The following is a 13,178-nucleotide window of genomic DNA, read 5'->3' as shown; positions in this document are numbered from 1 at the left end:
TGTTCTTATGTTTTTGTTTGTTATTGTTATTGTTCTTCTCTTCTTTTCCTTTCTCTCTCCCGTGTTCTTCTTCTCTTCTTCTTTTTCTTTCTCTCTTCCTTCTTCTCTTCCTCTTCTCTTCCTTATCCTCCTCTTCCTTAAACCCCCTCCTCCTCCTCATCCTCCTCCTAACAGTGTGGGCTAGGCCAGCTGCTATAGACCAGACGGACTATTCCTTGGCCTTGGGTCCTCGAGTGTTGACTTTTTTCGAGGATTACTTCAACATATCCTACCCACTGCCGAAACAAGATATGGCCGCTATACCGGACTTCTCTGCAGCAGCCATGGAGAACTGGGGCTTAATTATCTACAGGTGAGAGATACTGAGAGAAATGGGGCTTAATTATGAGCAGGTGAGGAAAATGAGAGAAACTATGGCTTAATTTATCTATAAGTGAGAAAATGTGGTTAGGTTAGGTTAACTTAGGTTAGGTTAGCCTTAAATTAGGATAAATTAAGTTAGCATTAGGATAATTAATCAACAGGTGAAATAAACTTGGGGGGTGTTTAAACATAATCCACAGGTGTTTATTTTTCTGTGTTTTGTTATTGTTCCACAGAGAGACGGCCATGTTATACGACCCTCAGTTATCGTCAGCCTGCAGTAAGCAGTGGATAGGTGAGACGGTGACGCACGAGTTGGCTCATCAGTGGTTCGGTAACTTGGTCACTCCCAGATGGTGGACTGACTTGTGGCTTAATGAGGGATTTGCTACTTATTTGGCATTTGTTGGCCTTAGTCATGTGAGTATTGTGTGTGAGTGTGTGTGTGTGAGTGTGTGTGTGTGAGTACCTGTAGATGCAAAGACAATCAGATAATATCCCATCTTAATCTGAGCGGTGTTGATGCAGGTGGAAGAATCGTGGAAGATGATGGAACAGGTTGTCGGTGACGTGCATTATGTGTTCGGTGTTGACAGCTTAGAGACCTCTCACCCCATCAGCATCCCTGTTGGTCACCCACATGAGATTAATGAAATATTTGATGCTATATCTTACTATAAAGGTAAGTGAGAGAGGGAGAGAGTGACGGGGAGGAGGGAAGGAAGGTGGGGAGAAATGGAAGAACAGGGATTGTAGTGAAGGAAGTAGGTAAGAAGCTATTATGTTAATGATCTATCAACATAAATTATGTCATTAAGAATATAACAAGATATATTATGATATATAATCATTGCAGGGTGATAATAAAGTATACTGCAATATGACAAGATTAGTAATCGTGTACCGGTGTATTACATCTGCAGGAGCTTCCATCATCCGAATGATGGAACACTTTCTGACGGAGGAGACATTTAAGATGGGCCTAATTAGCTACCTCAACCACTTGTAAGTGTTCCTCCATCTATCTAATACATTCTTCAAAGTTCACTGAGTGTTGAGTCTTTCCTGACAACATTGGGTTTACTCCTCCGTATATTGAGGTAACTGTTAGTTCTCTGTCACAGTGCCTACAACTCAGCCACCCAGGACGACCTGTGGCAGTTCTTGACGGCGGCGGCACACCAGGACGGCACTCTCACCTCTGACCTCACCGTCAAGGTCATCATGGACACCTGGACACTCCAGATGGGTTACCCGCTGATTACTGTCATCCGTAGTAATGATGGCACCTCAGCCACTGTCACTCAGGTGAGTTACTGTCATCCATAGTGATGATGGCACCTCAGCCACTGTCACTCAGGTGAGTTACTGTCATCCATAGTGATGATGGCACCTCAGCCATTGTCACTCAGGTGAGTTACTGTCACCCAGAGTGATGATGGCACCTCAGCCACTGTCACTCAGGTGAGTTACTGTCACCCAGAGTGATGATGGCACCTCAGCCACTGTCACTCAGGTGAGTTACTGTCATCCATAGTGATGATGGCACCTCAGCCATTGTCACTCAGGTGAGTTACTGTCACCCAGAGTGATGATGGACCTCAGCCATTGTCACTCAGGTGAGTTACTGTCACCCATAGTGATGATGGCACCTCAGCCATTGTCACTCAGGTGAGTTACTGTCACCCAGAGTGATGATGGACCTCAGCCATTGTCACTCAGGTGAGTTACTGTCACCCAGAGTGATGATGGCACCTCAGCCATTGTCACTCAGGTGAGTTACTGTCACCCAGAGTGATGATGGCACCTCAGCCATTGTCACTCAGGTGAGTTACTGTCACCCAGAGTGATGATGGCACCTCAGCCACTGTCACTCAGGTGAGTTACACAGGTACAATGCGTCACTCACACGTGTAGTGATGATTGGAGCACATGTGTCCTGCTGATACCGAGGGAGAATATGACGGCGAGGCAGCAGGAGGCGCCCTACAGGTGGTGGGTGCCGCTCTCCTACACCTCGGCCAACAACTCAGACTTCAGCAACACAATTCCCTCTGAGTGGATGAAGGACTCGGAAGAACACAAGGCGTTGACCTCGCTGCCCGCCAGTGACCAGTGGGTCATATTCAACCTACAGGAGACAGGTTACTACCGCGTCAACTATGACTCCAACAACTGGGCCTTGATCACTGATCAGCTCAAAGCTGATCATGAAGCCATTCACGTGATCAACCGAGCCCAGATCATTGATGATGCCCTTAACCTGGCCCGTGCAGGTAAGATGACCCCTCCTACTCCTGGTGTTACTAATACGTGGCCCATATAGTAGTAGTGGTTAATATTAACGAGATGCCCACTGCCGCATTATTTATTTTTATGTTTCTTATCTTACTATAATTTCACCGGTAAGTTCTGATATGATATTCATTTCATGGGCAAATGCTTCGTTTGGTAGATAATTAGTCTTCTAGGCTTGCATTAGTGGCACTACTTGCCAGCGATAAATCGGCACCTACACTCAGTGTACATTTATGAGCCACTCTGTCCCGGCGGCTGCTCTCACGTCCACAAAAAAATTTAATTTACCAACTAAGGTTAACTTAGGTTTTATTTAGAAAAAGGCACTTTTTAACACATTTGCCCAAACTACAAAAGTGTTCACTACAAAATACAGTGAAATTGCGTCATTTTAAAATTAAATTTCTATGAAAAACCGGTGGGAGGTATCTAGTCAGTAATTACCTTCATAGTAGTAGTTGTGAATGTGTCGCTATTGGGGGAGGCTGGAGGCCATTTTAAAAAAGCAGTACTGTAATAGTAGTAGCCCCTATAGCAGTAGTTAAAGTAATAATAATAGTAATAGTCGCTCATACACGCTCCCAGGAAACTTAGGAATATCTAAGAAGGAAGCTCAACTGATACACATTCCCATTATCTTCGGTAAGGTCCTAAATTTGTGCAACAATTTAAACTAAAAAAAAAATTACTCATAGAAAACGGGTCTGAAAGGATTCATAGAAAACATTTATTGTTTTATGAGTAACTATTTTTGTCGTAGCTGGAGCCAATAAATTTACTATATTCCATTATTTATATTCCATGCAGGGAACATAAAATAGACAAGTCTCAGTTTCATTCATATTCCTCAGGTCGGCTGCCGTACGAGGTGGTCCTGAGGATTATCGAGTACCTTAAGCGTGAAAAGGAGTTCGTCCCCATAAAGGCTGCTCTGAACGGCCTCTCTTACCTTCAGATGATGATGAAGACGACTACTGGCTATGGGGCCCTCAAGGTGGGTGTTAAACCTAACCTTACCTTACCTTACCTTACCTCACCTTACGACCTGTACGGCACATTTATAGATCACACAAAGTCCACTGTACAGTAAACCCTCCCAATACCAGACTAATTCTTTTCTTTCTTTTTTTATCCTCGTCACCACTGATCGGCTCGTTAGCCGCTTGGGCGATCGGTCACATCTCTGATTTCTCTTCCTTTTCATTTTTCCTCTTCACCAAAAGATTGGCTCGCTAGCCGCTTGGGCGATCGGTCACGTCTGTCACGCACTGTTGGCAAGTACTGGGCATGCACCGGCTCCTGAAAGTACCTGAACCCGCTCCAGTGTTGGTCAAGTCTTGTCTTGAAAGAGCTCACACTCGGTGCCGTCACAACACTTTCTGGTAGATTGTTCCAAAAGTTCACAACTCTCACTCCGAAAAAGTTTGCCCTCACAGTTTTCTGGACATGCGGCTTCTTCAATCTTGAGCTGTGACCCCTTGTGGGGCGAGCGTCTGCAAGCTCCAAGTAAGGAAACTCGACTGAGTAGTGACCCCTGAGATGCTTATACACCTCAACTAGGTCACCCCTTGCCCGTCTGTAGTATAAGCTAGGTCCATTATTGGGAGGAATTTACTATTGACATGAAAGCCTCAGAAGCACTATGGAACATTTGAAGCTATTAAACAATATATCAATAACTCAAAACAATTAGGGACTTATTCTTGCTGTTTTAATCTCCTGTAGAAGTACCTGCTGGCCTTGGTGACCCCGCTATATGAGGCAGTAGGTTTCGAGGATAATTTGATGGATCCGCAGTTGCAACAGTACAAGAGGGTACTTGCTCTATCCACGGCGTGTAAGCTCGGCCTTCAGGACTGTGTGGACAACGCTGTGAGTCAGTTTCAGGCGTGGATCAACGGCAGGTGAGTCGACCTTAATCTACCTCTCATTATCTACGTCTCAGCTACCTTAACATCTACCTCTCATTATCTACGTCTCAGCTACCTTAACATCTACCTCTCATTATCTACGTCTCAGCTACCTTAACATCTACCTCTCATTATCTACGTCTCAGCTACCTTAACATCTACCTCTCATCATCTACGTCTCAGCTACCTTAACATCTACCTCTCATCATCTACGTCTCAGCTACCTTAACATCTACCTCTCATCATCTACGTCTCAGCTACCTTAACATCTACCTCTCATCATCTACGTCTCAGCTACCTTAACATCTACCTCTCATCCTACGTCTCAGCTACCTTAACATCTACCTCTCATCATCTACGTCTCAGCTACCTTAACATCTACCTCTCATTATCTACGTCTCAGCTACCTTAACATCTACCTCTCATCATCTACGTCTCAGCTACCTTAACATCTACCTCTCATTATCTACGTCTCAGCTACCTTAACATCTACCTCTCATCATCTACGTCTCAGCTACCTTAACATCTACCTCTCATCATCTACGTCTCAGCTACCTTAACATCTACCTCTCATCATCTACGTCTCAGCTACCTTAACATCTACCTCTCATCATCTACGTCTCAGCTACCTTAACATCTACCTCTCATTATCTACGTCTCAGCTACCTTAACATCTACCTCTCATCATCTACGTCTCAGCTACCTTAACATCTACCTCTCATCATCTACCTCATCATCTCCTCCCACAGTGACATCTCTCCCAACCTCAAGTCAACAGTGTTCTGCTATGGTGTTGCATCAGGCGGGGAGGAGGAATGGAATGCCACCTGGTCAAAATACCTCAGCTCTAACGTGGCCACAGAGAAAGAACAGCTTCTCAAGGCTCTGGGCTGCTCCAAACATACGTGGATTCTGAAGCAGTAAGTAGTTTTACCCCAAATATAAATGTGTTCAATTATGTCTCTCTCTCTCTCTCTCTCTCTCTCTCTCTCTCTCTCTCTCTCTCTCTCTCTCTCTCGGTCTGGTATAATTAAATGGTCGCTAATAAACCCTCCTATATTTTGTGTATTAAGAAAAACTACCAAGAGACATGTATCAGAAAATAATACCATGGTGCACAATTTACATACCATTACTACCATGCTTACAGGTACCTGGAAATGGCCTTCACGGAGAATAAGGGCATCAAGAAGCAGGATATAGGGACGGTGTTCAGAGCAGTAGCGGTGAATGAGATTGGTCGCTCGCTGGCACGGAACTATCTGATGAGAAACTGGCTTCATATTAGTCAATAGTAAGTGATGGGGGTGTGGGGATGGGGGGGTGATGGGGTGTGTGGGGATGGGGAGGTGATGGGGGTGTGGGTTGGGGGTGATGGGGTGTGGGTTTGGGGGTGATGGGGGTGTGGGATGGGGGGTGATGGGGTGTGGGGATGGGGGGAGGTGATGGGGTGTGTGGGGATGGGGGTGATAGGGTGTGGGGATGGGGGTGATGATGGGGGTGTGGGGATGGGGTGATGGGGTGTGGGGATGGGGTGATGGGGGTGTGGGGATGGGGGTGGGGGTGTGGGGATGGGGGTGATGGGAGTGTGGCGATGGGGTGATGGGGTGTGTGGGATTGGAATTGATGGGGGTGTGGGGATGGGGGTGATGGGGGTGTGGGTTGGGGTGATGGGGTGTGGGTTGGGGGTGATGGGGGCGGGGGTTGGGGGTGATGGGGGTGGGGATGAAATTGATGGGGTGTGGGTTGGGGATGATGGGGGTGTGGGTTGGGGGTGATGGGGGAACATGGGTTGGGGTGATGAAGTGTGGGTTGTGATGGGGAGTGGGTTGGGGTGATGGGAGTGTGGGTTGAAGGGGGTGATGGGGGAATATGGGTTGGGGGTGATGGGGTGTGGGTTGGGGGTGATGGGGTGTGGATTGGGGGGTGATGGTGTGTGTGGGTTGGGGGTGATGGGGGTGTGGGTTGGGGGGGTAATGGGGGTGTGTGGGTTGGGGGAGTGGGGGTGTGGGTTGGGGGGGGTGATGGGGGTGTGGGTTGGGGGGTGATGGAGGTGTGGGGATGGGGTGTATAGTGGGGATTGAAAAAAAGGGATATGAGGGAGTGTAGTGAGGTGTGATGGAGTGGTGATTCGAGGTGATGGAGAGTGGAGAAGTGTGGGTGGTGAAGTATGGAGGGTGTGGTGATGGGGTATGATGTCGCTGTGAAGGGGTATAAGAGGTGATGGGTAACTGGTGCCCATCAATATTAAACATCAACATTAACATCAATATTAACATTGACATTGTTCTATTACAGCGTGGGATCCATAACACTCTTGGAAGACTTGATCAATGATGTTCTCTCTCAGTGCAACACAGGGGAGGAGAAGGACGAGGTATGTGTACTATAATATGTGTGGTCTTACATGTGTACTATAATATGTGTGGTCGTACATGTGTACTATATTATGTGTGGTCTTACATGTGTACTATAATATGTGTGGTCTTACATGTGTACTATAATATGTGTGGTCTTACATGTGTACTATAATATGTGTGGTCTTACATGTGTACTATAATATGTGTGGTCTTACATGTGTACTATAATATGTGTGGTCTTACATGTGTACTATAATATGTGTGGTTTTACTATAATATGTATGGTCTTACATGTGTACTATAATATGTGTGGTCTTACATGTGTACTATAATATGTGTGGTCTTACATGTGTACTATAATATGTGTGGTCTTACATGTATACTATAATATGTGTGGTCTTACATGTGTACTATAATATGTGTGGTCATACATGTGTACTATATTATGTGTGGTTTTACATGTGTACTATAATATGTATGGTCTTACATGTGTACTATAATATATGTACTATAATATGTGTACTATAATATGTGTGGTCTTACATGTGTACTATAATATGTATGGTCTTACATGTGTACTATAATATGTGTGGTCTTACATGTGTACTGTAATATGTATGGTCTTACATGTGTACTATAATATATGTACTATAATATGTGTACTATAATATGTGTGGTCTTACATGTGTACTATAATATGTGTGGTCTTACATGGGTACTATATTATGTGTGGTTTTACATGTGTATTATAATGTGTCGTCTTACATGTGTACTATAATATGTGTGGTCTTACATGTGTACTATAATATGTGTGGTCTTACATGTGTACTATAATATGTGTGGTCTTACATGTGTACTATATTATGTGTGGTCTTACATGTGTACTATAAAATGTGTGGTCTTACATGTGTACTATAATATGTGTCGTCTTATATGTGTACTATAATATGTGTGGTCTTACATGTGTGCTATAATATGTGTGGTCTTACATGTGTACTATAATATGTGTGGTCTTACATGTGTACTATAATATGTGTGGTCTTACATGTGTGCTATAATATGTGTGGTCTTACATGTGTACTATAATATGTGTGGTCTTACATGTGTACTATAATATGTGTCGTCTTACATGTGTACTATAATATGTGTGGTCTTACATGTGTGCTATAATATGTGTGGTCTTACATGTGTGCTATAATATGTGTGGTCTTACATGTGTACTATAATATGTGTGGTCTTACATGTGTACTATAATATGTGTGGTCTTACATGTGTACTATAATATGTATGGTCTTACATGTGTACTATAATATGTATGGTCTTACATGTGTACTATAATATGTGTCGTCTTACATGTGTACTATAATATGTGTGGTCTTACATGTGTACTATAATATGTGTGGTCTTACATGTGTACTATAATATGTGTGGTCTTACATGTGTACTATAATATGTGTGGTCTTACATGTGCACTATAATATGTGTGGTCTTACATGTGTACTATAATATGTGTGGTCTTACATGTGCTATATTATGTGTGGTCTTACATGTGTACTATAATATGTGTGGTCTTACATGTGTGCTATAATATGTGTGGTCTTACATGTGTACTATAATATGTGTGGTCTTACATGTGTACTATAATATGTATGGTCTTATGTGTACTATAATATGTGTGGTCTTACATGTGTACTATATATGTATGTGGTCTTACATGTGTACTATAATATGTGTGGTCTTACATGTGTACTATAATATGTGTGGTCTTACATGTGTACTATAATATGTATGGTCTTACATGTGTACTATAATATGTGTGGTCTTACATGTGTACTATAGTATGTGTGGTCATACATGTGTATTATAATGTGTCGTCTTACATGTGTACTATAATATGTGTGGTCATACATGTGTACTATAATATGTGTGGTCTTACATGTGTACTATAATATGTGTGGTCTTACATGTGTACTATAATATGTGTGGTCTTACATGTGTACTATAATATGTGTGGTCTTACATGTGTACTATAATATGTGTGGTCTTACATGTGTACTATAGTATGTGTGGTCATACATGTGTATTATAATGTGTCGTCTTACATGTGTACTATAATATGTGTGGTCATACGTGTGTACTATAATATGTGTGGTCTTACATGTGTACTATAATATGTGTGGTCTTACATGTGTACTATAATATGTGTGGTCTTACATGTGTACACTATAATATATGTGTGGTCTTACATGTGTACTATAATATATGTGTGGTCTTACATGTGTACTATAATATGTGTAGTCTTACATGTGTACTATAATATGTGTGGTCTTACATGTGTACTATAATATGTGTGGTCTTTCATGTGTACTATATTATGTGTGGTCTTACATGTGTACTATAATATGTGTGGTCTTACATGTGTACTATAATATGTGTGGTCTTACATGTGTACTATAATATGTGTGGTCTTACATGTGTACTATAATATGTGTGGTCTTACATGTGTATTATAATGTGTAGTCTTACATGTGTACTATAATATGTGTGGTCTTACATGTGTACTATAATATGTGGTCTTACATGTGTATTATAATGTGTAGTCTTATGTGTACTATAATATGTGTGTGGTCTTACATGTGTGCTATAATATGTGTGGTCTTACATCTGTACTATAATATGTGTGGTCTTGTGTGTGCTATAATATGTGTGGTCTTACATGTGTATTATAATGTGTAGTCTTGTGTGTACTATAATATGTGGTCTTATGTGTACTATATGTGTGTAGTCTTACATGTGTATTATAATGTGTAGTCTTACATGTGTACTATAATATGTGGTCTTGTGTACTATAATGTGTGGTCTTACATGTGTACTATAATATGTGTGGTCTTACATGTGTACTATAATATGTGTGGTCTTACATGTGTACTATAATATGTGTGGTCTTACATGTGTACTATAATATGTGTGGTCTTACATCTGTACTATAATATGTGTGGTCTTACATGTATACTATAATATGTGTGGTCTTACATGTGTATTATAATGTGTAGTCTTACATGTGTACTATAATATGTGTGGTCTTACATGTGTACTATAATATGTGTGGTCTTACATGTGTATTATAATGTGTAGTCTTACATGTGTACTATAATATGTGTGGTCTTACATGTGTACTATAATATGTGTGGTCTTACAGTGTACTATAATATGTGGGTCTTTTACATGTACTATAATATGTGTGGTCTACATGTGTACTATAATATGTGTGTATTCATATGTGTACTATAATATGTGTGGTCTTACATGCATTATAATATGTGGTCTTACATGTGTACTATAATATGTGGAATGTAAAACAGTGATGTGTGGTCTACATGTGTACTATAATGTGTGTGGTCTTACATGTGTACTATAATGTGTGGTCTTACATGTGTGTACTATAATATGTGTGGTCTTACATGTGTATTATAACGTGTGGTCTTACATGTGTACTATAATATGTGTGGTCTTACATGTGTACTATAATATGTGTGGTCTTACATGTGTACTATAATATGTGTGGTCTTACATGTGTACTATAATATGTGTGGTCTTACATCTGTACTATAATATGTGTGGTCTTACATGTATACTATAATATGTGTGGTCTTACATGTGTATTATAATGTGTAGTCTTACATGTGTACTATAATATGTGTGGTCTTACATGTGTACTATAATATGTGTGGTCTTACATGTGTATTATAATGTGTAGTCTTACATGTGTACTATAATATGTGTGGTCTTACATGTGTACTATAATATGTGTGGTCTTACATGCGTACTATATTTTGTGTACTATAATATGTGTACTTTTATATGTATATTTCACGTATGAAGTGTCCTGTACTGAATATACTCACACCTGTGTCCTGATACTAGTGTCATAATGGCTGTTTACCCATTAATAGTGACCTTGTTTACCCCTTAGTAATATTCTTGTTTACACCTTAATAATAGTCTTTTTTATCCCTAAATAAAACGTCTTGATAATAATTTGTTTACGTCTTAATTATTTATTTATCTCTTAATAATTATCTGTTTAACTCTTAACTATTATATATTCACCTCTTAATTATTTGTTTGCCTTTTAATTTTGTTTACCTCTTAATAATTATCTATTCACTTCTTAATTATTTGTTTACCTCTTAATTCTGTTTACGACTTACCAATGGTCTTGTGATACGCCCCCAGCTGGAGAGACTGTACGCCATCTTCCAGGGCTCGCTAGGGTCCGCCACAAGGTTCATACAACAAATCCTGGAGACCATCACGAACAACGTGGCTTGGATGGACCGTAACTATAGCACCATCGTCGCTTGGCTCAACACAAACGGCTACTCTGCTGGTTTCACCAGATAGCTGTAGGGGAAGAGAAAAAAGATATGGTCGTAGTTGTGTCTCGTCTCATATCTCTCGTGTATAAATTAAGAGATGGATGACGACCACAGTATCACCTGGTCTCGTGTACGACTTAGAGATGGATGACTACCACAGTATCACCTGGTTTCGTGTCTCCTGGACGACTTTGCCTTCATTGCAGACGACTACCACACTGCATCTTTGAAATTCATACTGTTATGATTATTCCATCCAAGTATTCTCCAGAAGAACAAACATAGTCTTATTATTGTTCCATTTCTATGTTATTCTGTCATCGTCACCGTTGCACCTACACTCGTCTATAATGTTCAATCGCACATAAAACAGAATTTTCGTGAGTTACCCATATCCAAGTTTTCTTTACTACTATACTAGTGTCAGAGAAAACGATATTGGAGTAATTCGTGAAAATATTATGTTTTATGGGCGATTGAGCATAATATGAACGAGTGAGGGTACTAATAATTATAATATAGGTGCAACTTTGACTATAGCAGCTTAGGATGATTATTTTATAGAGCAATATTTATCCTAAATATATTAAACTATTCAACAAATATTTCTCTAATGAAAGAATTAATGTACTGTATGTGATTCTAATGATTATTTCTTAAACTCAGGTGAATATATTCAGGTATTTTATCAAGAAGGAGACGAACGAGTGTAGATTAAGTCATTTATGCATATAATATTGGAACAGTAAATCCCATTTTAGCGACAGTATTATTGAAGTGGTGCCTTAAGCTAAATGTATATAGAAATTTATTATAAAACCTCCAATCATATATAATGATGCCTTAACCTATATATATATATATATATATATATATATATATATATATATATATATATATATATATATATATATATATATATATATATATATATATATATATATATATATATATATATATATATATATATATATATATATATATATATATATATATATATATATTTAAACCTATAGACATACCTCTAACTTCCTTAACTATATAACTACCTCAACACCTAGGTTATAGGATCTTGACACTTATTGATTCTTGAGTATGTTAATCCTGTGACTTTGTTCAATGTTTGTATTTTTTAACCTAAGACAAATGTATTTATCTTCCCTGTTTGCTTGTGGGATAATATTGCATGTTCCGTTGTTTTATTCAGAGGTGCAGGTGCAGTGTTCGATAAATGTTCCGTAAGTTAAGATTTATGTTAACAGTAGCCTAAAGTAACCAAATATGTCAGCTTTTCTTGAAGTGTTAATTAACTGTTAACTTGTGACTAATGTTAATTCTCGCGGTTTGTGATTATATTTTTAATTTTGTGATCAGCTTGAGGTGTGTGTGTGTGTGTGGTCTATAAACCTTTAAAAAAGTACAAAACTCAAAATATTTCACATTCTTGATTACTGAATACAAAAAAAATGAATAATTATAATTTTTTGAATAAACTCGATGATTGAATGATCATTTTAAATAAAGTTAACATGAGATTTTGATTCGCTATGTTACAACCCTGAGCACAAACACCTCACTCTGCGGTTCAACATAAGAGTATAAACGAACAACATTTGTAAACACTTCGCCGTCAACTTCGCATGGTGACGTGAACGTGGTGAAGGGGGGTGTGGATGTATTTATTTGTTTTAACTATAGACTAACCAACGACGTTCAAACTCTACAGAATGCTTGGCCTACTCGCGTAAAAAATCCCAGAATATTTCGAGAAAAGTCAAAATTTTTCATCCAAACAATCAACATTCCCTCAGGTTTGATTAAAGTTTGGTTAGCTTTGGTTAGGTTAGGGCTTGATATAAATTTAAGTT

General features: G+C 39.7%; 1 protein-coding gene across 1 annotated transcript in view; it reads left to right on the top strand.

Moving 5' to 3' along the window:
- LOC121863025 (aminopeptidase N-like) overlaps positions 1-12,158 on the top strand; it is a 32,285-nt gene extending 20,127 nt beyond the window's left edge. The window contains exons 7-18 of the mRNA XM_042361481.1: positions 175-352; positions 600-783; positions 892-1,045; positions 1,287-1,368; positions 1,488-1,678; positions 2,301-2,639; positions 3,513-3,655; positions 4,387-4,565; positions 5,321-5,491; positions 5,722-5,865; positions 6,870-6,948; positions 11,168-12,158. Of these exons, the coding sequence (XP_042217415.1) occupies positions 175-352; positions 600-783; positions 892-1,045; positions 1,287-1,368; positions 1,488-1,678; positions 2,301-2,639; positions 3,513-3,655; positions 4,387-4,565; positions 5,321-5,491; positions 5,722-5,865; positions 6,870-6,948; positions 11,168-11,335 (2,012 nt within the window). The 3' untranslated portion in view covers positions 11,336-12,158. The remainder of the gene's footprint in view (positions 1-174; positions 353-599; positions 784-891; positions 1,046-1,286; positions 1,369-1,487; positions 1,679-2,300; positions 2,640-3,512; positions 3,656-4,386; positions 4,566-5,320; positions 5,492-5,721; positions 5,866-6,869; positions 6,949-11,167) is intronic.
- Positions 12,159-13,178: the final 1,020 nt, after the last annotated feature.

This window comes from Homarus americanus, unplaced genomic scaffold, assembly GCF_018991925.1.
Source record: "Homarus americanus isolate GMGI-L3 unplaced genomic scaffold, GMGI_Hamer_2.0 scaffold54679, whole genome shotgun sequence".
Lineage (NCBI taxonomy): Eukaryota > Metazoa > Arthropoda > Malacostraca > Decapoda > Nephropidae > Homarus > Homarus americanus.
This window is presented reverse-complemented; position numbering and strand designations above follow the sequence as displayed.